The sequence below is a fragment of the Podarcis pityusensis genome, assembly GCF_964106645.2.
Source record: "Podarcis pityusensis genome assembly, chromosome: 6".
NCBI classification, from domain to species: Eukaryota; Metazoa; Chordata; class Lepidosauria; order Squamata; family Lacertidae; genus Podarcis; species Podarcis pityusensis.
The window spans coordinates 49,213,054-49,237,796 of NC_138030.1; the positions used below are offsets into that span (position 1 = coordinate 49,213,054).

Genomic DNA, 24,743 nt, shown 5'->3' on the forward strand with positions numbered 1-24,743 from the left:
AAGGAGAGAGAGAGAGAGAGAGAGAGAGAGAGAGAGAGCAGGACCCCAGAGGGGAGAGAGGTCTGGGTAGTTAGGGAAGAGCAAGACCCGGGACCAGCAAGCAAAACGACTTGGCAGGTCGGGGCCCCATCCCTGGGCGCCTGTTGGGGAAGGAGCACGACAACCCCACCTGGGAAATCTTCCTGACGCTTCTTTCTCCTTTTCCAGCAAAGTTTGCTGAATCTCTGGCGCCATGTCGGTGATTGTGGCGCAAGCCCTCCACATCTTTGGCTTCCAGTCCCGGGTAGCAAATAATATTTGCTTCTTCGATGAACAGATCATAGTGTACCCTGCGGGGAATAGCTGTGTGAAATATCACATTGAGCAGAAATGGCAGAAGTTCATCCCAGGTAAATCAGCTTCCTCCTCTTCCTCCCCCCACCCCGGTCTCCCATGTCTCCTCACTGCCAAGGCTGAAATTTAGGAAAGGAAGCGGGAAGGTGCAGCTACCCACCTAAAATATCAGTCTTCTAAATAGGCAAGGCCTCGTCTGCATTCCTAGCTGCTGACCCTTCCCTTTCAGATTTTAGACATGATACTTGTGCTATTTCTTACTAATAAAGTAGCCACCTGGGTTTAAATAGTTGCAGTGTTAGAGATTCAGGCTCGGAACCCACATATCACATTAAAGTTGGAAAGCATGGTTGAAGCTGGTAGAAAACTCAGTTTACACTGCCTCATGGTTTCCAAAAAATAATTACAGTATTTGTTTTTATATGCTTTCACAAGAATGTCGTTTACAGATCTGACACTTGGTTGCAAAGTGGCTTCTGCCCATTGTTATGTTCTGTCTAGATTTAGGTGAAAGATAAACATTTTCGCTTCTTGCTTATGCTGTTTTAAAATGCAGCTTCGCATTAGGTGTATATTTTAGAGATGGTTACATTCAAACATTGCTGAACAATTCAACTGAGTATCTTTGGAATGTTTTTGTATAAACTGCTTAGTTATTTATTCTATTAAGTGGTATTAAAATGTCATAAATAAACACAACAGATGTTCAGGAAACTATGGTTTAGCATCATGTGAATGAACCTGAGTGAGATTGTTAAGCAGAGGTTGAATGGCCACCTGTCATGTGATTCCTGCATTGCAGGGGGTTGGACTAGATGACCCTTGAGGTTCCTTCCAACTCTATGATTCCATGGGCCTTGCTCTTGCATACTTCTCTCTTCTTTAAGGTGGCTGTGCTGAGAAGATTGGAAGCGCTAGCTTATGGTACCAGTTACCTGACATTTAATTATTGTTTATTGAAACAAGCCAAGTTTGTAAACCAATGTTTGAAGCTTGGCTTGTTTTAGTAAAGGAGCAAAGTGACTACAATCCCATCTCTGAGAACCTGCATGGTCACACATTCATGCTAATACATAGATTCAACTATGCTAATACATAGTTTGGCTTAATGTTATGTGTGAACTGAGCCAATGTCTCTACAACAAGGAAATTATTGGGATTTCAGTTTCCTAGATTATCATCTCTATAACTGTTTAATCTCAGTAATATGTAGTTATTTCCTGAAGTCTTTGAAAAAAGTTAAAGCCCACATGGGCAACCTTGATATTGGACTTGGCTCCTGAAAATGTAATGTTCCTACATGAAGCTCACATAAGCTTTTTCTCTGTGCTTTATAGGCTCAGAAAAGAGCCAAGGGATGCTAGCACTGGCAATTAGTCCAAATCGACGCTATCTGGCTATTTCAGAGATACTGCAGGATAAACCTACCATCACAATCTATGAACTGTCATCTGTCCCATGCAAGAAGCGGAAGATCTTGAACAGTTTTGATTTTGCGGTCCAAGAATTTATTAGTGTAGCTTTTTCCCCTGATTCCAAATATCTAGTGGCACAGACAGGACCTCCAGAATCAAACCTTGCCTACTGGATGTGGGAAAAGCAAAGAACAATGGCAATTATCAAGGTTGATGTCCAGAACAATCCTCTTTATCAGGTAACATAGAAGAGAAGCACCACATGCATCAGTCTAGTACTTGGGTACATGAGGTAATTATCGCCACTTGTCATTGCCTCAAAAAGAAAGGCTCTGCCTCCACCATTGGAGACCTCAGTGAGAAAAGTTGCCATATGGAGATAAACTCAGTGTGAAATCTCAGATCTTCTGTTCACGTTCACACATTTACATATACGTCTGAGACACAGAACTTGCATGATTGAATGGGTATATAAGCATTGCAGCTCCGCAATTATACTTTTGTCTTTTTCTTGACCCTGGTGGTTAGGGTGTATGGAGTGTTAGGGGAGGGGTAGTACTTCTGGTGGGGAACATATTGTGCTCCTTCTGAGGTAGTTTGTCTACCTTTGGTCCCCACCCTGTCACCTCTGGCTCCTAGAAGCTGTCAGCATGTGATAGCAGCCACGCCCTGGGAAATGTCTTCAACTGGCTGGCTAAACCAGGTGATGGGTCTCAAAAGCTTGGTCAGGTAGGAGCTTCCTCTGTATGTGAAGACAGGTTAGAGCAGATGAGACCAATAGTGGGTCCTACAGTCAAGAAGGTGTTTTCTGCACATGCTGTAGAGGGAAATGAGGGGCAGGTGGGGTTTGTCAACCTGGGAAAGTAGCCCATCTAGGAGATCTTAAACCTCTGCTGCCTTTTGGGTGGTATCTTTGGGTGAAGAAAAGGCTAAGGAGTAAACCCTACACAAATCCAGGGTGGAGTCTCTAAGATGGTTGTATGGCACTTTGTGCTTCTCATTCTGGCAACTCCTTCAGCCAGGCTGGTGCCAAACGTATTGCTCTGCTTTTCTTTGAACCACATCAGTAAGGCCAAGAAGGGGATCTTGTTTGGGCAGCCCAGGACCTCCATACACACTGTCCAGGCTTGTGCCCTGGGGAGGTCACTTCGGTGCTGTTAACACAGCAGTTTGACTTCACCCCTGAAGGCGCACTCCATTTTCTCTTGTCTCAACAAGTGGTTGAGAATTGTACTGCAGTGTAACATCCTTATTTATTTCACAAACTGTGTGTCCTAAACGTGGCTCCTAGCTAGAGTCAAGTTTCTTATTTAGGTTGCTTAGGCAGAATTGTGCAGTTACAAAGAAGGGCGGGACAAATTCCCTACTCTACTTCTTGTTTTATCATGGAGGCCTTTTTTCTGAAGTATTATGTTTAAATATTTATGATTTTTGTTCCTGTTTGTTTCCTTTATTTTTACACATTTTATATTGTAACACTCTGGTGACCTTTTCTCTTAATTTTTTTACTCAATTGTTCATGTTGCTCATCAAGTAATCATTTATTTTATGTTGCTTTCCTTTCCAGGTGAGCTTCAATCCACAGGATAACACCCAAGTCTGTGTTACAGGATATGGCATTTTTAAGCTATTTAGATACACAGAAGGAACCTTAAAACAGACCAACTTCTTGCGAGGGGAACCTCAAAACTACCTGTCTCATGCCTGGCTTTCTGAAGAGAAGGTGGTTGTGGGCACTGACACAGGCAAGATCTACTTATTTGACTCCGGTGATCTTCGCTGGGAGACAAGTATTGAGCGCAAAGAGATAGTCTCTGAAGTAGATAAGGAGGAACCACAGCAGGATTCAGAGAGGTGAGACTGCCTTCAAACTATTGACACTAGAGTGGTCAATGTGCTCCAGCAGATAATGAGTTTTACTATGATCTACAAATGGTATCATGGTCATGACTGTATTGCCTCTCTGAGAAAAGTTATTGCCTCTGAGGCAGCTCTCAGGCTTGAAAAGGTTGTCCACCCGTTTTATACACACTTTCCAGAATGTGAGTCCCATTGAACGCAGTGGGACTTAACTTCTGCATAGACATGCACAGGATTGTACCGTTTGTCCCACTGTCATATGGGACTAATCATGATCTGCCACACTTGTTGGAGGATGAATAACTGAAATTTATAAGATATTGTTTAAAAGCTTGTGTAAAGTGCTAATTAAATTTAAGAAGCATGCTTAGGATTGGAGTGTTAGGCTTTGTATACATTACTGGCTTAAAATGCAGCAAGGTCATTGCCCCTCTGCTGCGTGTTGAATTGCATAGGCATGCCCTTGTATACCTCAGTACTGTTGGATATGTTTCCAAGTCACATGCCGTCTGCCCACATGGGCAGAGGGGGGCATGGTGCATTCATGGGTGCATTCAATCCAGATTGACACTGGATTGAGGCAAGAAACATGAAAACAGAGTATTTCACAAACAACTACAGGACAGATGTCGATTGTGGCTAACATTGCATGGACATGGCTTCAGAAACCAGTAGTGAGAGTGCACTGAATGCAGAGTAAATGTGAGTGTGTGCACAGCTTTAGTATCTTCCCTAAACCCTTCAGCATGCTGACTTCGAAATGTTATACCAAGTTCAATGAGACGTATGGCCTAATATATGTGTACAAAATTTCAAATAGGGGAAACTTTATGTTGATACTAGGACTATGTGGTGTCTCTGAAATGAAAAAAACAAGTTTAAAATGAACAACAATCATTTTTTTATGCCTCATGCAACTGACATTTGGAACTTGTTAGACTTCTCTGTTTGTTCCTGATTGATTGATTGATGAATTTCTTTTTAAAGCCTTATTGAGTTTCCTGCTCACAATTCCCCTGAGATTTCCACTGAGGTGGTTTGTGAAACTGAAGCACAGCAGCAAGCATTTCTACCTCGGGTCTCTGCTATTGCTGCATATTCCAAGGGATTTGCTTGTTCAGCTGGTCCCGGGATTGTTCTACTGTTTGAAAAGTCAGATGAGAAGGAAGGTTACAGAGAAAGCCGAGAGATACGGGTAGGTAAGATGTCTGAGACATGGAATGCTTGATTTATCGCATAGCTCACCAACAATATAAATGTTGGAGGCAAAAGGAGGAGATTCAGCAGAACTAGAACCCACACTGCGCCAGACACCACTCAACCCCAGCCGCAGGTAGGAGACAAACACATGATGAGGCATTTGCTGATCCCCAACCAACAGACCCAGCCATATCAATGAGATCCAAGGTGGCTAAATGACAAACCCTACCCTGTGGTGCATCACAAGTCTTGCATACAGGAGGTCTCAGGTTCAGGCTTTGGATATGATATTGTGAGGACTGCTGGAGAAAGTCCTCACACACCTACAGGTGCCAAAGCCAATCAGGGGAAGCACTCACATTCCAGTTGGCTGCTCTCACACACCCAGGTTGCTGTTTGCATCTTGCAGCCACTGTCATCCCACCTTGCTGTACTTGTTCCCGGCTCTGCTTGTTTAATTGATTGCCAGTCCTGCAGGTTATTGCCGCAGCAGACCTTGTTATTTGCCCACCCTATGCCGTCTGAATTATCATTGTAGCAGTAGTGAGCTTGTGAGCTGCAAGGAGCCTGCCCCCACCCTTCACTGGAGCTCATAGATGGAAGAGAATGTTGCTGAGTCATAGTAGCAAAAATGGAGTACATGGTTCCAGCTAAACAGCCCATTCTCCATCCCCAGCTCCAGCCCCCTCCACCCTACAGAGGGTTCTGACGAGCTAAGAAAGAGCCTTGAATAAGAGATTGTGTTGACTGTAGTCTTCATTAGCCCTTATGAATCATGGGGTGGGGACATCCTTGCAGCAGCTGCAGTGATGAGATCATCAGGATGACGCTAGGTGGCAGCAGTGAGGTTGGGAGAGCTCCATGGTGGAAATACCCTTGTAGGTGTACACCTATCTGCAGGGCCAATGGCACCAACCCAATGCTTCCCCAAACTCACCACCACCACTTCATCCTGCTGCTGCTGGGAGGACATCGCTGCCCCACTATTTCTTCTGCTCCACTGCCCAGGCTGATGGTGAGAGCTGTTCAGCAGTGGAACAGACCCCCACAAGAGGTCTCCTTCCTTGGGCATTTTTAAGCAGAGGTTGGATGGCCATCTGTCATGGATGCTTTAGCAGAGATTCTTGCATTGCAGGGGGTTGGACTAGATGACCCTTTGGTCTCTTCCAACTCTAAGATTCTATGATCCCTCAAAACAGAAGGGCTGAAGAGCGTTTGACAATGTAAGGTAGGGGTGGATATTATGTTTGGTTCAAAATTTTCTTTTATATCCCCTATTTTACCAGCATAACATTGTGAGCACAGGGTTCAGGATTGGGGTTTGAGGGAATTTAGGTTGTGGACTAAGCCCTCTCTGCCCTGGAACTGCCCATTTTTGGTCGATGTGCCATTTTGGGTCTGTGCTTTTAAAGGTGAAAATCTTTATTAAGGTAATCTTGCTGCCATTGTTTATGGAATATTATCTATTACTCTGCTGCAAAACTGGACTAGAAAGTATGTATCTAGGAAAGTAGTTAACTAAGCTGCTTTATTTCATAGATTCCACAAGACCAGTGCAGCAATGATCCAAACCAGTCGGACAAACAGGATGTTGTTTGTATTGCCTTCAGTCCTGCAGAGGAAACACTTCTGATCAGCACAACTAAGAATCAGCTCTATCTCCTCTCCATATCAGCAGCTGAGATAAGCAAGGTGAGTTCATTAAGAGCACTGTGTTCTGAGTAACGACTTGGAAATGTGGTGTTCAAAGTAATTTTATATTCTTGTGCTGCAAAGAACAGAACGAAAACAAGAAACCAAGACAGTCTGGTAATATGACTGCATCAAATCAATTACTCAGCAACCCTAAAAAAAAGTGTTGAAAGGAGAACCAGCAACATAAAGAATACTCTCAATTGCACAGTTCTTCACCAGTCATGATATCACCACTGAATAACTCCTATAGCAACTTCACATTGAAAGCACCAGTAACCATGCAGCAATATCATGACCACACAACTCACGGCACTTAGGCCTTTCATTGGTATTTCCATCCGGACCATAGCCAGTATCAATTTATGGATATAGAGAGTGGCAGCCTTTCCTGTTGCAACCTCCTTTGCCCTGGTGCATAGACATGTTGGTGTAATCGTCATCAAAACAATTCAAAATGTCATGTTCTCCTGCGAGACAGCAAGGACACATTTCAGCTATCTTAAATACCTCTTGTGGAAAATCTCCCCAAGATTTGTAAGGTCTGTTCTCCAGTCAAATTTCCAGTAGTGGCTGTTTCTGTTTGGACCTCTTCAGAGTACTTTTCTATAGTCACTGGTGTACTTCTCTACAAATGCCCTATTTGTCACTACACTTTCCAGTGCTTTGATAAATTTAGTACATATCAAATGCCTCCTTTTTGCTATGGAGAGAAGTTCAGTGTTGCCTGGTGTTACACCATCACATGAGCAGCTCTAGCTAACATGTTTGTGATATTTCACTAGGGGGAGACAGCTCACTTTGAATACCTGAACCACCCAATACATTCTGCTTCCATTACTGGCTTGGATACCTGCATTCGCAAGCCCCTCGTTGCTACCTGTTCACTGGACAAATCTGTCCGCATCTGGAATTATGAAAACAAGTAAGGGGACATGATCTGTTGCACAGCCTTTTGATTTGACTATGTTGCACAGCCTTTTGACTATGAATTGTACTCAGACCATGAGTGAGTGGCAATTCACTACAGAGCCCCAGGCAATCATCAGGGCAAGTGTCAGTCCTATTCTGATAAATAGAAACTGCTTATATTTACAGTGGTGCCCCGCAAGACGAATGCCTCGCAAGACGAAAAACTCGCTAGATGAAAGAGTTTTCCGTTTTTTGAGTCGTTCCGCAAGACGAATTTCCCTATGGGCTTGCTTCGCAAGACGAAACGTCTTGCGAGTTCTTGCGAGTTTGTTTCCTTTTTCTTAAAGCTGCTAAGCCGCTAATAGCCGCTAAGCCGCTAATAGCCGTGCTTCGCAAGACGAAAAAACCGCAAGACGAAGAGACTCACGGAACGGTTTAATTTCATCTTGCGAGGCACCACTGTACTCAGAGAACAAAATAATATTAAGAGATGGTGGTTGCTCTAGAAATCAGTTGATAGGCAAGGTTCAGATACATAATTGTACTTCTTCATGGGACTCCTATGTATGTAACAGAAACATAACCCTAGTTCTAAATCCAGAAAAATCCATTAAAAACCTGGAGCTATCAAAATTAGAAAGCCTATTTCTTTTATCAACTTTAGATTTTAAAAATGGCAATTTTATTGTTAGTTCTGGTTATACGAATTGATTCTCATGTGATGCTGAATTAATTTGGTTGCCTGACAGTATGAAATGCCTGTCATGTGAAAAATTATTTTTGCTGCCCTGATGTATGCATTGAAAGGGACTGGTATATCTATGACGCTGTCAAGTTGTCTTTGTTCCCCTTTGTTCACTGTTCCCCAGCATTTGACCTTCTTGGGGGAACTGTGACCAAAAATAGCACTAGGTACAACTTAGTTGCACAGAAGCATGGTCTGTGCTTTGATTGCCATGGTTGCTCTTGCTGCAGCACACTGGACCTGTACAAGGAATACCAAGAAGAGGCATATGCACTTTCCCTTCACCCTAGTGGACTGTATGTGTTGGTTGGTTTTGCTGACAAACTCCGACTTATGAATCTGCTTATTGATGACATCCGAACTTTCAAGGACTTCACTGTACGAGGGTGCAGAGAGGTGAGCAGTGCAGGGGAAGGAACTGGTGGAGGAGCTTGAATGGGGAACACCAGACTGGGAGGTGGCACAGGCAATTTATGACTAGTAAGTTGTGTTACCACGTTTGCTTGGAACAGGTCTCTCCCTACACATCGACAGACTATTTTTCTGTGTTCAGGAAATAACCCATACCAGAACACAATTTCTGGGGGAGATTTTGCTCAAATATGCTAGAGGAATTTCCCCACATTCTGCTGGAATACAGAGTAGGGTGTGATTCCAGAAGGGTGATTTCCAGGTACATACAAAAAGACTATTGCCTTCTTCCTATGGAATAAGGAGAGTCTTCGAGTTAGGTAGAATTTAGGATACTTCTTGTACAGACACCTGAAGTCTCAGGGTTCTCTGTTGCGAATCAATTAGGCTAGGATTTGAAGAAAGATTCAACATTTAAGCATTTCAGAAGGTCTTACGCCAGTATAGAGTGGTACCTCCAGTTACGAATGGGATCCGTTCCGGAGGCCCAGCTGTATCCTGAAATCTTTGTAGCCGGAGGCTACCTTCTGCACACGCGGTGTGATTGAGCGCTTCTGCACACACATGGTGTGCAGAGCACTTCTGCACATGCGCGTGCGGCGAAACCTGGAAGTATACATTTCCGGGTTTGCCGTGTTCGCAACCCTAAAGTTACGTTACCCAAAGGTATACGTCCACTGTATAGTGTGCGGACACTCCCTTTTCCATTTCAATAGAGTTCAGTGGGACCCTCAAGTAACTTTGTCCTAGTTTGGTAGGTCCTTAATAGCTCACTTTCCCAGACAAAATCTGGAGCCAAAGGAGGAGCACAAAATAGCAGAATACCACTCTCTGACAACAGATGCATCTGGTTGTGATGAAGGATGATTAGAGGCTGTTTTCTGCATGGCCTCCAAATTATGGATATCTGGTACCTTCACAAAGAGGTTACCTATGTGAAGTCTCATTGCTTCATGCTGTCTCCTGCTTCTGTCTACAGTGTGCCTTCAGTACAGGAGGTCATCTGTTTGCAGCAGTAAATGGAAATGTGATTCACATTTATTCTGCCATAAGTTTTGAAAACATCATTAACTTGAAAGGACACAATGGGAAGGTCAGTAAGTGATGCCTACAATACAAGTAAAATAGTACATTAAACTGAATATATTTGAAATGCCAAAAGAACAGGATTTCTCAAGAAGCTGGTTTTGAGGCTCTGCCTATGATTGAATTTTTTTTTTATTACAAAGGCACTAGAAACTAAAGAATAGAAGTGAAGGATTAAAAATACTCCAAGGTGCTCCTGAGTATAGTTCTCTGGCAGTGCAGATATAATTTGGATCACTTTTTACGAACAGTGGAATCAGCTTTCTCCTCTGTTATGTGCAATAGCTTAGGTTAAAAGAAAGCCAGCATTTTTACAGTACTTTGTAATCCTATACACACGTAGCTGGGAGTAAGTCCAACTGAACTCAGTGGGACTTACTACTGATTTTAATAGGAATGTGCTTAAATTTCTCTTGCTCAAATAGTAGGGCTTAAAAGTACTTTTGTTTGTCTGGGCTCGGCTTATCAAGAAAACAGATATATTATTTAATGTTTGTTTACTGAATTGCCAACAACCTGTTAGATGACTGTGGAGACTACATTCCCTCCAACCTCCCTTGCTGTAATTGGCTTCCCAAATATCAGTGCAAAAAAGACTTGAAATACTCTGAATTTAAGAACTTTGACCCAATGAATTTTAAGGAGCAAGTGGATTCCTCTGGAACTGTCATCAGCCCTGCTTTGATGCCCTAGTGATCACAAATAGGTAAATTCCAAGCTTCTGAAATGTTTTGAGATAGCTCCATAAGTTCCACCCATGATTACCTACAGCAGTTCAGTGCCCTCTTATCTCACCATTTTGTGCTCGTGAGTCCAATTTATAGTGAAAGAAGCTGAAGCTTTGCTAAGGAAAGCAAGGGAACTATCTGGGATGGAATGAGATAAGGCTTATTAGCGATAAGGGAAAAGGTTAAACAGAATAAAGCAAGTTTGTAAACAGCCACTCTTATGTGATGAGAATTGCCTCCAGGCAACTAGGCAGATAATTTATTATAATTTGGGAGAGTTTCATAAATAATTTTATAATTGACTCCAGTATTTATAAACATTTTTAAGTTACTACAATATACACGAGAGCAAGGTGAATGTGAAAATGAAGCGAATACCTTTTTAATTGAGTTTTTAGAAATATGTATGGGTTCAAAAACTACAGAGCATGTTTTTTGTTATTCACATTTTATTGATTTGTCAAAAAAGGCATAGAACTTTGAGCAGGGGAGGACAAAACCTGAGGAGCAACAAGGACAGATGGTAATCTGCAGGCCTTTCCTTGCCACTGGCTATTAGCTATGATGTGTTTGGAGACCAAATGTGTGAGCTGTTATAACTCGGAATTCAGTTCATGAACCTAATTCCTGACCCTCTTAGCCTGACCTGCTGGATTATAATGGGAATCTTTATCTTAACTGCTTACAGGTAAACTGTGAGCACAAAGGACACAGGGTGAAAAGGGCTGTGTTCTGTGAGTTTCTTATGTAAAATGTTTGATGCAGTGACACCAGGTAAACAGGCAGAGTACCAAGCAGCAACCTGTCTCTTGTGCCTAAGTAAGGATTGCCTGAGCATTCTATATATATTCTCACTCGCCCCTCCAGGTACGCGCAGTGGCGTGGAGCATGGATGACTATAAACTGGTCTCCTGTGGCACAGATGGGGCAGTATATGAATGGAACCTCCAGAATGGCAAGAGAGAATCCGAGTGTGTGCTCAAGTCCTGCAGCTACAATGGAGTGGCAATATCACCCGATGCAAAAGTCATATTTGCTGTCGGATCTGATCATAGCATCAAGGAGATCTGTGATTCTGCGGTGAGCTCATGTGCAGACACTTATGGAGCTGATCAAAGTGCAGCAAACAATGCAGAAGAAAGTGAAGCTCAGTGAACCCAGTGCTGTAGCCAGTGGCAGAGCTTCATACTCCAGCAACGGGGGGCGGAGAGCAGGCGGGGTGCCCAGCGGGGGCGGGGGGGCAGCCGCAATGGCACCCTACTGGGATTGCGCTGCCAGGGGTTGTGGCTTGCCCTCCAGCTTTTAACACCAGTGGTTGCCTATGCCATGTAGTGACAGTTGTGTTCATAGTTTCCTCCTTCTTCTCTATAAGCGTATAGATCGATAAAAGCAACATATAATTTTTGCTTCAAGTTATGGATGTATTTACATAGCAGAAAGTTCAGCACAAAGCACTGGTCCAGTGTGGATTTCCCTCTTTGGAAACCTGCCTGGACTTCAGATATCACCTTATTTGTATCTGCCCATTCTTCTAGTCTCCCAAGAAGGAGCCTGGCATATAGTTTGGAGGCTACATCTAACAAACTAATGGGTCTATAATTGGCAGGGTTTTTCTTATCGCCCTTTTTATATATTGGGGCAATTATGCTCAACTTCCACCCTTCAGGTATACGACCTGAGCTGTTAATGTATGAAAACAATTTTGCAAATATGGGTGACCAGAAATCAGGTCTTATTTTATAGATCTCCATTGGGATCATGTCTTCTCCTGGAGCTTTATTAGCTAGTTGGCTTGCGATTAGCCTCTTAATTTGATTGGGCGTGACGTCTGGCCATTCTGGCAGTTCTGATAACTGAGTATAGTAAACTTGTGGGGATAGGTCAGGACAGGGGCCGTATATTTCTGTAAAATATGTCACCCAATCCTTTCCTTGGACAGATGCTTCTAACGAGTAGCCCAGCCCATTTGTGCCTTGGGCAACCAGATGCCAAAATTTCCGTGAGTCCTTCTGAAGTGCTGCATCTCCCAATTCTTTCCACTGTTGTTCATAATATATTTGTTTCTTGCTTTTAAGTAATAATTTATAGTTGTTTCGTAACTGGGCTACCTCAGCTTGTAGGGCAAGATTGTGCTTATCCTGTTTTAACTTCAATTTTCTAAGTACCCTAGCTAGGCATTTTTTGCTATTCTGACATTCCTTATCAAACCAAGTCTGTCTCTTAAACTTTTTGTTTTTTATCACACTAGCTGTGGTCATCAGTGGGCGCATTCGGTTGATTATGTTCTCATAAAGTCCAATTACATTTCCTGTTTCTAACAACATTTTCCCCTTTAATAAAGCAAATTCATGGGAATCCAGGATCTGAATCATTTTTTCTTGGACCTGTGCATTCCATTTTAACCTTCTATTTCCAAGTATCAGATATTCTGTTTCATCCAATAATTTAGGAAAGGCAGGAGAAAAGAATAATGTCAGAGATAACTCAAGTGGAAAGTGGTCACTTTCAGCTCTGGGAATTATCCTGAAGGTATCTCGGTTAACTGGCACATTATTAGATGTTAGGATATAATCTATGGTGCTAGTAAATCCTCTGGGGGAGGTAAAAGTAAAATAACCCTCTTGATCCCCTTGACCGTGCCCATTGCATAACAAAAGGTTATGCTTTATTATAAGTTCACAAAGATGTTTCCCAGCGCGATTAGAGGTGGTGTCCATTGCTGCCCTCTGACAGATTTCAGGTTCGTCCTCCAAGTTTAGACCAGATAATATTGTATTTTGTGGGGAAACAAGGCCGATCCGGGCATTGAAGTCACCTCCCAAGATAAACCGAGGGTTAGGTGACAGAGAGTCAATACTTTCGAGTAGTTGGTCAAGTTTATCCCAATATGATCTCAGTTCCCCACAAGACTTTACTGGAGGTATATACACACATATGCAATAAGTATTTCTCAGGAGACTATCAGAAAGAGACAACACTAAAAAATTAGGGGTGGTCAGCAAGGGACACTGTTGAATTGATACATCAAGAGAGGTTGACACCAGCACCGCCAGCCCCCCACTAGGCCTTCCATACTTTACAGTTTTAAGAGCTGGTTGAGTGTAACTTGTAAAACCCTGTAATTCAACCATAGTGCCCTCTTTTGCCCAGGTTTCTTGAAGAAAGATGATATCATGTGTTTGTAGGTAAGAACAGAAATCACTGTCTTGGATCTTGTTCGTCCACCCTGTTACATTCCATGAGAGAAGTTTAATTGTTTTACAGTGATTTACTCTTAGTCAATTGTTGGCCGATGTGCTCTCGGAGTTTACCAGTTTTTGAGGCAGGTTATTGCTAATGCTTGTGGAATAATCCAGATGTTCGATTATTTCAGTCGTCGTACATAAAGTACTCACATTTGTAATCACTGGGCCTTTTCTTTGCAAATTGTTTGCCAATGGGGATTTCTTGGGTGTATTTCCTGACTCCTCCTCTTCTAAATATCTCATCTTTGTCCAATACTCCGGTGGTTCTATAGTTATCATTCTGTTGTGGCCATTGGATCTATTATCAATCTCTGCCTCCGGTTCCTTAATCTCTTTCAGTGTCTGGCTCATAAGATCAAGCCTCTTGATAACTCTTTGTTGCTCTTCCTGAGGGAGATTCCTAAAGGAGCTGAGAAAATCCTCTTCCAAGGGATTTACAGAGTGCTCAGATTCCTGAAGATGATTGTCTAGAGGAATCGGCTGTTCCTTTTGGCTCACCTGGTTATTTTGATGTTGGGCATGATCCTGCGGATTCAACTCAGGCATGTCTGTTTCCTCCCCACCTGCCAAGTCTTTTTGTGATGTCATTACTTCCATTGGGGATCCAGGCTTTGGTTTTGTGGGCCCCTCTGAAGCAGCAGTCCTCATCTTACATAAGGGTGCAACAATAGAATTGCAAAATACCCGGGTTGGGAAAACTCCTCTACTTGACAATCTGAATTTCAGCTTGTGAATTAGTGAGGGCAGTCTAGTAGAGTAAAAAGTTAACATAATTTTTTGGCTTTGATTTGTGGTACTCAAGAGTTCAGTCCTAACGAGGTCGATCTCTGTAAGTCCAATGCCAAGTAAGTTTGATAAATGTCGTTTGGAACGCTGGGCACCTTTCCAGCTAGGAGTTTGATCTGGCCTTCCACAAATTGTCATGCAGATCTTTTTTGGTTGGAAGATTAAACAAGAAGAGTTTGTTTTAAGAGCCTCTGCACATTCTATGTTGAGCTTAGGGGTCTGCTCTTGTTGTCGCCAATTTCCTTTGGTATTATGGTGTTCTGTTGATGCCTGCTTGTTATTAACTGATAAACTGTGGACCTCTTTGGATAACTGGGTTATTTGAGAGGCAAGACCTCTAATTTGCTGGAAGATATGCTCAACCGTTCTTGCAATTAGAGTTAATTGGGAGCTCTCCCTCCTTGTTATTTCTTCCTCTCTGAGGAGCACAGGATCAGCTTGCCCCATTGCTGGATCCAGTTCCACGCTCTCACCTTGAATACTCTCCCCACACTCACAATCATCTTCAAGAGGATAAAACCGGTTTTTTGTTGGAACTGTAAAAGCAGATTTGTTAAAAAAGTCCTCTATTTTAGATTGTTTGGAAGCCGGTGAGAGAGCTACATCCTCTGGGTCCCTGTGGCGTTTACTAGCAGGCATAGCGTCACCGTAGGGAGTAAACAAGGAGAGGTTTCCCCAACCAAAAAAGAGAGAAAAGAATAGAAAGTGCTCAGTTTGTTCTCTGTGTGGAGACTGCCAGGGGTTTCAGGGACAAAGTATAGGAGGGAGTTGGCAGTTAATAGCTCTATAAGCGTATAGCCATCTATGGAATCTATACCTTGCCTTGGTTGCCAAAAATTGTGGGTTTCTTCCCAGTTATGAAGTTGAGAGGGAAATTCATGACTCTTGAGGCGTTGAGAGGATAACAGGACGTTCACAGTGGAGAGAATGAATGATGGATTTGTGTACCCTCTGCCACTTTCCAGTGCAAATTTAATCCTTGCTGAGTGACTTGCTAAAAGCATGGTGGGTGTCCTTTCTTTCAGATACTGCGAGAAGTGCCCACTTTTGAAGTTGCCTACACTTTCATAGTGGTATCTCATTCTGGACGCATGGTGTTTGCCGGAACCTCTGCAGGGACCATTCGGTCCATGAAATACCCACTACCTGTGCACAAGGAATACAATGAATACCAAGCCCATGCTGGTCCAGTCACCAAGGTAAAGGCCAAGTCAGTCTCCAGGTCAACTTAATTGCCATAGCCTTTATTTATCCCTTCTTTTTCTGAGTCTGCAGCAACAAATAATGAAGGGAGGCACATCTTATATCACGCAATGAGCCACAAATGGGCATATCTAAATATGATATATTTATTGTGTATCAAAGTAGCTTAATAAGAATGACAATAGACAACAGAGTCTCTAATCACAGTAATGGGGAAAATAATGAGAATGAGTTCTACCTAAACAGTACACCCATCAGCCTCATTCTCTTCCAAGCTGAGTGTATGTAGCTGGGAGAGTGTAGGGGAAATCTCTCTGGGTTGCTAACTTCTCAGACGCTGGAGTGCAACATTTACAACATTGTTGCTGTACAGTACTATTTTTAAAATGTTATTTCATCCAGAAGGCTTGTTTATCACTTATACTTTCACCATAGGTTCCAGTAATGTTGAGAGCAAGGGTGTAGAGGGTGACTGTGCTTCTTGGTGTCATGTTTAAAATCAGTCTACTACTGTGCCTCATTAAAAAGATAAGACTGAGATTGATAATGAGAGCGAATGGAAAAGCCACTGAAAACAAGGAGAAGTTGTTAATTAAATGGATTCTGAGGAATGGACAGCAGCCTGACAAATGGCAAGGGGAATGCTTGGAGCATAATGGGGAAAGTAGAGAAGAAGAGAAGAGATATCACTAGAGGCAAAGAGATGGATATATTTTAAAAATAATTGATCCTTATTAATCCAACCGGAGCATCTTCTTCTGATTCTGCCAACTGCCCTTTCTTTTCTCTGACTCTCCAATTGTGTTTTATTGGAGTTCAGTATGCCTTTCTTTTCTCCACAGATGTCCATAACAGCTGATGATCAGTTCTTACTAACATCTGCAGAGGATGGCTGTATATTTATCTGGAAAGTTTATGACAAAGAAGGGCGGGGGTTGAAAAGGGAGAGAGATGTGCCATACTCTGATGAAGTATTGATCACTAGAACAGACATGGAAGAGAAGGTCAGTATGGATGAGTTTTGAAGTGGGAAGAGAACACAACAGAAGACTTTGTATCAACTAACCCAAATGTGCTTTATCTCCATGGGGGCAGCACTTACCCAGTACATATCATGACCCTAGTAGAGATGTGACAGCAGGTTGAATTAGCCTTATAATACAAGAATCAAACATTGTACACTTAAAATGTAGCTCATGAGCTACATTGCTCCCTGTCCTGAAACCTACTTCACATGTTATAGGAAATGCATATATATGGCCAGATACAATATATGCTGTCTTTATATATGATAGTTTTTCAGATAAACGTGAAGGGCAGGATTCACCTGGCACCCATCAGTGGAAGCCCTGTGCAAGGACTTCTGCTTGCGTAGTAGGGCTTCTTCCCCTACCTGCTTGAAATGGGCTCGGTGGGGGTTTGGAGAACCCCCAGAATAGCATTCAGGGGGAAGAGGGGGGGCATTGTTCTGCCTGGCATGCTAGAATGCTTGCACTAATGGAACGATTTGAAGGTCACCATTTTGAATTCCACCTGAAATGCCTTGTATGTATCCATGACAAATTTAACATATGAAACAGCCCTAAAATATAGATCTGGCAAGATACTGTGTACAGTAGATTTTTATTTAATTTGCATATCTGAATGTTTTGCCACCAACTTCTTTTCTTATGATTCCTTACACTGCAGACTCAGATAATGTTAGAACTAAAAACACGTGTAGAGGAACTGAAGATGGAAAATGAGTACCAGCTGCGCCTCAAGGACATGAATTATAATGAAAAGATTAAAGAACTAACCGAGAAATTCATCCAGGAAATGGAATCACTGAAAACCAAAAACCAGGTCAGGGTCAAGCAATAACTACAACTCTCAGCATTATTGTGTCTTCTTTTTCCCATCGTGCAGTCACCTGAGGGATTTGAAGGTTGGTATGCCTAGTTTCAGGTGTAATTCTCATCTCTATGTATTTCAGGTTTTGAAAGCAGATAAAGAAAAGCAGGAAGCACAGCACCAGGAACAAGTTGCAGAACTAACAGAGAAGCAGGCAAGAGAGGTGCAAGACCTAGGTTAGGAGGACTTTAAGTCACACTTTCCTGCAGACTGTGAGAAAGGGCTTCAGCCCCTATGGTGAAAGATGAAGAAAGAAAACCTTTCCCGTGCTGAGTGTTTGTCGGTCATGGCAAAGGCGCAACTTAGAGGACTGAGTACATAGGCATATTGACAATAATTTGCTTGAATGTAACTGGAATTAACTCATCTTTTTAATTATAATTATATCTCCCTGCCAATAAAGGCAGGAAGAAATGAGCAAACCTAATAAAGAAGAACATAAAGGGGCAATAGATAAGCAGGGCATAGTAAGGTAGGTAACTTTCTGAAAACTGGAGATACCTTTTTAAAGCATCTTATCTCTGCAAGCCACCCAGAAACAAGGTTTTACTGTGCACTTCTTCCATGGCCATCGGTATATTACTGTCATTGCAAAGCCACCACAAGTGGAGTAGTCTGTATCATCTTAGCATCTGCACAGCATTATGCACGTCACATCATTCCCACTTTTGGGGGGATGGCATACAGAAGTTAATCCCCCAGTATTTTAATTTGTGCCTAAAGAGCCAGAACTACTAAGTATGGAGTTCTGATGTAGACGCACCTGTAAAGAGTGTGCAAATGGGGCTTCAAAGCTAGTGATAGAGGAATAGTATGAGTTAGAGGAGAGAAATATGAGCAGGCACCAAGATGTGGGGTCTAAAATGGCTTCCTAAGACTAAGGATATCTAGGAGAGGACAAGACATACCTTACTCTTTAATACAGCTCCCCCCTCTCCCCCCCCCACATTAATTGGTTTTTTACTCGCTCTTTGGGTCAGAATCTGGCAATAACCAGAAGCTTCTGCTGGAGTTTGAGAAGTACCAGGAGCTTCAGATGAAATCCCAACGCATGCAGGAGGACTATGAGAAGCAGCTTCATGAAATGGAAGAGCACAAAAACCAGGCCCTGGAGGAGCTGACAGAATATTATGAGGCAAAGCTGCTTGAGAAAACCACTCAGCTGGAAGAGGTATGAGCTGTGATGGTTTCATTTTTATTTATTTTTAAGGATGGGCACAGTTGTACTATGCTTGAAGTTACTACCGATTCAGCCCTTCATCGCTCTTCTGACTTCCACTAGCTGTGCTCCGAAGTTGAGCTCTGATCTGTGTACACTCTTGTCCTTGCCCCTCCTGATTAGGCAACCATCTTTCATCCCAAACACAGATCTTTCCAGTCTTCTTCTTCCCTGAGTGCCACATGTTAGTGTGTTTAACTTACAGTTCTCTCAGATAAAACCCCTAGGCAGGCTGACCTGTTTCTGGCTTAGATAGGATTGCCATATTTCAAAAAGTAAAAGTAAACCACGCCAACAAAAAGTCTCTGTATGACAACATTCATACCGTATTTTTCGCTCTATAAAACACACTTTTCCCCTCCTAAAAAGTAAGGGGAAATGTGTGTGCGTCTTATGGAGCGAATGCAGGCGGGAAGCTCTGCTCAGCGTTCCCTTTAAAGAGCCGTGTGGAGCGTGTGTGTGGCTCTTCGGGGCTTTTCCCCAAGGAGGGAGAAGGGTTGCCCTTCTCCCTCCTTGGGGAAAAGCACTGAAGAGCCGCACATACACTCTGTGCGCTCTTTAAAGGGAGTGCGGCTCTTGGGGGAGCCTTGGCCGCACGCAGCCTCTCCCGGGCAGGGGATGAAGGTTCCCCTTGCCCGGGAGAGGCTGCGCATGGCTATCCCATAAGCCAGGACAGCCAGCAGGATCGCTGTGCAGCGATCCCGCTGGCTGTCCTGGCTTCTGGGATTCAGAATATTTTTTTTCTTGTTTTCTTCTTCCAAAAACTAGGTGTGTCTTATGGAGCGAAAAATACGGTACTTAAAACAAAAGGAACACTAGTCTTTAATCATTGTCCAGAAGCTTGTATATTGAAGCTTGTATATGGCAGGTTATTTATTGGATTTATATACCGCCCTATACCCGGAGGTCTCAGGCTGGTTCACAGAAAAGATCAACATAAAAACCACAAAATATACAATCAAAATAAAAACAACATTCCAATAACACCCCCCCCCCCAAAAAGAGCCACTCTACTGGATCCTACTAAGCAAGTTTCACAACTACAGAGATTCTAATTTAAAGTACTCTTCAAGTAGATTATTCTCAACCCTACTCACCTGTCCTTTCTGGCTGAAGTCAATGACAGCTCCAAACTCTCATTTTTTCATCCTTACTGTACTCAGAGTGACATAAGTAGCTGGATGTTTCTATCATTCACCTTTCCATACATATACTTTTTTATATCCAGACTTGCCCACCTGTCAGAGTTCACCTGCAAGGGTTGGTGGAGGTAAAAATCTGGTGCACTGGTCAGATCCACTTACCCACCACTAATTTATGAACTGGGTCATTCAGTGCTTTTGTAACATGTAATTAAGCCTTCAGCACTGTAACATCATGTTGCTGCATTGTCATCCCCGGAGAGCTTGTGTCAATCTGCCTCATCTCCAAACTAGCCCAGGGTCTTGCCTCTCCCAGGCAATCATTTCAGTCTGGTCCCTTAACAGTGTGGCTCCTTTAACTCCTCCTTTTTACCTTTCTCCTTTCTAACTTTCAGGCTCAAGATGAATCAAGAACTCAGCTCCGAGAATTTGAGGAAACTAAGAAACAAATTGAAGAAGATGAGGATCGAGAAATCCAGGACATAAAAATTAAGTATGAGAGGCGACTTCGTGAGGAAAGAGAATCAAATTTGCGGCTAAAAGGGGAGACAGGAATCATGAGGAAGAAGGTATGCTCACCTGTTTCAGGGTATCAGACTTCTGGTTTGTGATCATTTATTCCAAGATGCGTATACCACTTTCTCTGCCAACAAAATGACAATAAAATAGATAATAAGAGTAGATTAAAATTATAAAAAGCAACACAAATTTTAATACCCAACTGTCTATTGAAACAGTGTCACAGAAATGTTAACAAAAATCTGTTTTACATCTAATGTAAAATTATTTCCTAAAATGCAAGGTTTTATCTAAAGGCTGGAATGCTAGCAAAGGGCCAAATTAAATGTTATGTTAATTGTACAAATGGCCCTTGCATGCTTATTTTTCTTTAATTGTCAGATGATTGACAGGTGGGTCATCCCACACACCTGTCCAACTCCCTTATACAGTGCTTCCCAATATCTAGCTTCCTATTAGGTGTTTGGGAAGTTCTGTGTAAAGTGCTTGGCATGCTCAGCATTTTCCAAGCACCCAGTATAGGGTTGGCAAAGCTCCTTTCTGCAAGAATCAGCTGTTTGACCGAGTTTCCCATTACAGATTTGGTTGCACAGCCAATCCTGCAGGTTTGAACTCACTGTCCATCAGTTGATGGGCCATGATCAACTCTGCTTCCTGAAGGCTTCAGCTGTACAGGGATATGAAGATGCCCACCATGTAGCTTTCACTGATTCATGTCAGCAGTTCTCATGGAACTGTTTCTGGGTGAGACACTGGCTTCAGACTGAAAGATACCTTATGCTTTTTTCTCTAGTTCAACAGTCTGCAGAAAGAGATTGAAGAGCGCTGCAGTGACATTGAGGCAATGAAGGTGGAGCAGCAAAAGTTGCAAGGAATCATTAAAGCCTTAGAGAAGGACATCCAGGGGCTGAAGAGAGAGATTCAAGAAAGAGATGAGACCATTCAAGATAAGGTGAGGTGCTTGGATCTGTGCTCCTTTCCCACCCCTCTACCCCCAGCTGGATTTTGTTGTCCAAATCTACAAAGGCTCTGACCCACTAAGCAATGCCTCTCGGTGTCTGCCTCCCAGTCTGAAGGATGGAACTTAGAATTCATTATCCCTTCTCTGATATTTCTGACACTTTTCCTTTTTCTTCCTCATATGCCACAGTCCCACACATTGTCTCTTGACTCCACTGATGTAGGGCTGAAGTTGTAAGAGACCCCTCTGTCTCTTTAGACACCGCTCACCTCATGTCTCTATTTTATTTGTCCCAGGAGAAGCGAATTTACGATCTAAAGAAAAAAAACCAGGAACTGGAGAAGTTCAAATTTGTACTAGATTATAAAATAAAGGAGTTGAAGAAGCAAATAGAGCCGCGTGAGAATGATATCAAAGCTATGAAGGAGCAGATCCAGGAGGTGAGAAGCAGATTAGGCAGCCCACTCCCAGCCCTGAAGCTGGGCCAGCTTGAAGACCATAGCAGGCCACAGGCCCCCTTTAAAACCTCTCCTCTTCTCATGCATCTGTGCAGATGGAAGGAGAGCTGGAACGTTTCCACAAGCAGAACACACAACTGGAACTGAACATATCAGAGCTACGGCTAAAACTGAAAGCCACAGACCGGGAGATGCACAAAGAGATGCAAAAGGTGTGTCAAATGGCAGCTGAAAAAAGTGGTACACCAAATTATAACTGGTCCTTCTTTAGGGTGTCATATACAGACTAAGATGACCTCTAAATTTTCCTTCCATCTTTATGATTCTGTAATGGTAATTGAAATTTTCTTCCACTGAATCTAGTGTTTCAATTTCACATTAAAGCAAGGTAATGACAAATGTGTTGGGGCTGCTCTAATATAATAATTTAATAGGTGACTTTGCACATGCCTGTCCATGACTTGATGACTTGCATATGTAAAACAACAATTTCATTTCATGCTTTCACATTATTTTCTATCTCCTAAAACTGAATGCTCTGCTTTTTCCTGAAGACAACTTGTACATTCAGCTGTTGGTTAGCAAGCTATGTAGAGCTGGAAATTCAAGTGATGAAGAAGTACTATGGGATTTGAAATGTTTAACGGGGTCCATCCTACCACTGTCCCGATAGGTTGGGTACCCTATGGCCAATATTTGCCCCACAGACAATTTGTGAGATGTAATTTGAGCCAGAGCAAGGAAGCCTCACCAACAGGCAATGTATTCTGCTGCATCAAGCTTTGGTGTTCCTCTGACTGCAGGAACGAGACATGGAAGCACTTGTCAAGAGATTTAAAACAGATCTTCACAACTGTGTAGGCCTCATCCAGGAACCCAAGAAACTGAAGGAGAGCATCCGGGATATCTATGAAAAGTATGTGCAGAAGGCAGATATGGTAAGTGAAAGTTCTTCTCTCTCAGCAGCAGATACCCACCATACTTCCTTTGAGCTCACTTCATTTGCTCCATCAGGTGGAAATTGTTGGCGTTGACACAGACTTGCATCAAGAGTACACACGGCAGCGAGAGCATCTTGAGCGCAACCTGGCAACACTGAAGAAGAAGGTGATAAAAGAAGGCGAGGTACATCGTGCAGACTATGTGCGCATCATGCAGGTACTAGCACTGTGAGGGGAAATGGGCAGGTCCACTCTTCTAAATCGCTATAAGAAAAAAATTCTATTTGCTCCAGGTCCAGAAATTTCAGTTTAAATAATGAATTTCAAATGTGGATTTGAAAAGTACTGTCGGTGGGATTCACCTAACAAGTCCCATCAGCAGAAGCCCCACACAAGAACTTCTACTGGCACAAATGGGCTTTCCCATGTGCCCCCCTAAATTGGCTCTGCAGAGCTCAGGAGAACCCCTATTTTGTTTTAATAGATAGGCAATGCTTACCTGGCAAATATGGAGAACACAAGAGGCATCCCCCATTCCTTTATACCCCAAAGCATCTGCTTTGTTTAGCTCTTGGTCTTGTTCTGCATATCAGTATACTTTTCCACAATGTCAGCAATCTCTTTTTGGTGTATAGACAGTAAATTTCCTATCACCTTAGCTATGCTACATCTTGTTTCTGTAGGAAAATGTGAGCCTCATCAAGGAAATAAATGAGCTGCGGAGAGAACTGAAGGTCACCCGTACTCAAGTTCTTGACCTCCAGTCAACCTTGGGGCTCCTTATGAAACGCAAGAAGCAACCAGCACAATCCCTAGGTAACCAAGTTGTTATTCAGCTCACTTTCCCCTTCTGCTCTTTCCTAGAATATGTTTCCATTTCTTTCCTTTTGGCCCCTTTTCCCTAGAACAGGGGTGGGCAACTGTTTTGTTCCCAAGGGCGACATGCAGCTGTTGGTGGTGTTGTATTGCCAGTGGGAGGGGTTGATCAAAAGTTGACTGGCATGTGTAAGTCTCTCATGTTCTACACTCATTTGGTATTTTGTATTATCTAAAAGATTATGTTCTGCTGCTATTGTAGATGCTGATCCAATTTTAAAAGGCACCTTACGTACTTTATAGTCATATTGCTCTGGGATTAACAACTGGTTGTGAGCAAAGCAAAAACCTAAGTTTCAGTTCTACTTTTCTGCAAGGAGGATTGAACAAGATGCTGTTAGTGAGCCCCCACTCCCTAAGTTAGCCAACCACCTCCTAGAGAGAGGTAGAGAGGATAAAAACATGCAGAGGTTCTTTAGCTCCTCTCACTGCTTCCTTACTGCTTAGAGAGGTGAATGGGCAGTGTCCAGGAGTGTCGTGAAGTGTTCAGGAACTGTCAGTGGGCCTTGTTCTTTGGTGTAGACCTTGGAAATTGCCCAGTAATTCCAACCCCTGTTTTCCTTTTATCCTTTCTGTTGTGTTCATGGCTATCCCTCATCCTGGCTCATCTTTTTGGGGTATTTTCTACAGTTACAACCAAGCAATGTGATTTTTCCATTTCCTCCAGCTCCCTCCCCTGAACGGCACACTCCAACCATCCTACGGTTGAATCCAGAGGAGGAAACAGAGAGGATCATTGAAATGCAGCGGTTGGAAATCAAGTACCTCCAAGACCAAATGCAAGGGCAGGAAAAAGCTCTTGCGGTTCGGCCTACATCAGGTTCGAAACTTCCCTTGCTAGAACTGGACAGAAGCAGCCGTGAACAATCACATTGACACGTGCAGAAGGCACCCAAACTTAGCTAATCTTCTCTGCATCTCTAGAGCAAGGACCCACTCCTACCCTGACCCTTTGGGTTCTTTGTTTTTGTTTTAGCACCTCTGATTCTGGATAGGGAAAGGAAACAATAAACAAGTCAGACCAGATTTGTCTGCCTCTTGCTAATACGTTGCAAGTCTCCAAGCAGGAGAAACAAGTGAAAAAACATGCAGAGCACCAGGGAAAAAGCTGGCTGCTC

At 42.9% G+C, this 24,743-nt stretch overlaps 1 protein-coding gene and 1 long non-coding RNA gene across 2 annotated transcripts in view; one reads left to right on the forward strand and one right to left on the reverse strand.

The window, feature by feature from the left end:
- The first annotated feature begins 25 nt into the window (after nucleotides 1-25).
- Nucleotides 26-24,651, forward strand: CFAP57 (cilia and flagella associated protein 57). Its single transcript, XM_081009353.1, has 22 exons — nucleotides 26-389; nucleotides 1,671-1,987; nucleotides 3,316-3,602; nucleotides 4,596-4,803; nucleotides 6,348-6,500; nucleotides 7,286-7,425; nucleotides 8,388-8,553; nucleotides 9,548-9,661; nucleotides 11,250-11,462; nucleotides 15,439-15,612; nucleotides 16,459-16,620; nucleotides 17,306-17,461; nucleotides 17,592-17,685; nucleotides 18,490-18,680; nucleotides 20,266-20,439; nucleotides 21,183-21,341; nucleotides 21,647-21,790; nucleotides 21,904-22,020; nucleotides 22,612-22,746; nucleotides 22,823-22,966; nucleotides 23,433-23,565; nucleotides 24,293-24,651. The coding sequence occupies exons 1-22, from the start codon at nucleotides 233-235 to the stop codon at nucleotides 24,499-24,501; spliced, it is 3,747 nt and encodes a 1,248-aa protein (XP_080865479.1). The 5' UTR covers nucleotides 26-232; the 3' UTR covers nucleotides 24,502-24,651.
- The window catches only part of LOC308479134, a 28,776-nt gene continuing 10,490 nt past the window's right edge, over nucleotides 6,458-24,743 (reverse strand). Inside the window, exons 2-4 of the long non-coding RNA XR_013987486.1 lie at nucleotides 22,786-22,903; nucleotides 20,450-20,513; nucleotides 6,458-6,576 (exon numbers count right to left, since the gene is read on the reverse strand). This is a non-coding gene — a long non-coding RNA (uncharacterized lncRNA). The remainder of the gene's footprint in view (nucleotides 6,577-20,449; nucleotides 20,514-22,785; nucleotides 22,904-24,743) is intronic.

Coding starts and splice junctions, on each gene's coding strand:
- CFAP57 (XM_081009353.1), top strand. CDS start 233: ATGTCGGTGATTGTGGCGCAAGCCCTCCACATCTTTGGCTTCCAGTCC. Junction 4,804..6,347: donor GAGAAAGCCGAGAGATACGG/GTAGGTAAGATG, acceptor TTTATTTCATAG/ATTCCACAAGACCAGTGCAG. Junction 22,967..23,432: donor ACTATGTGCGCATCATGCAG/GTACTAGCACTG, acceptor TTGTTTCTGTAG/GAAAATGTGAGCCTCATCAA.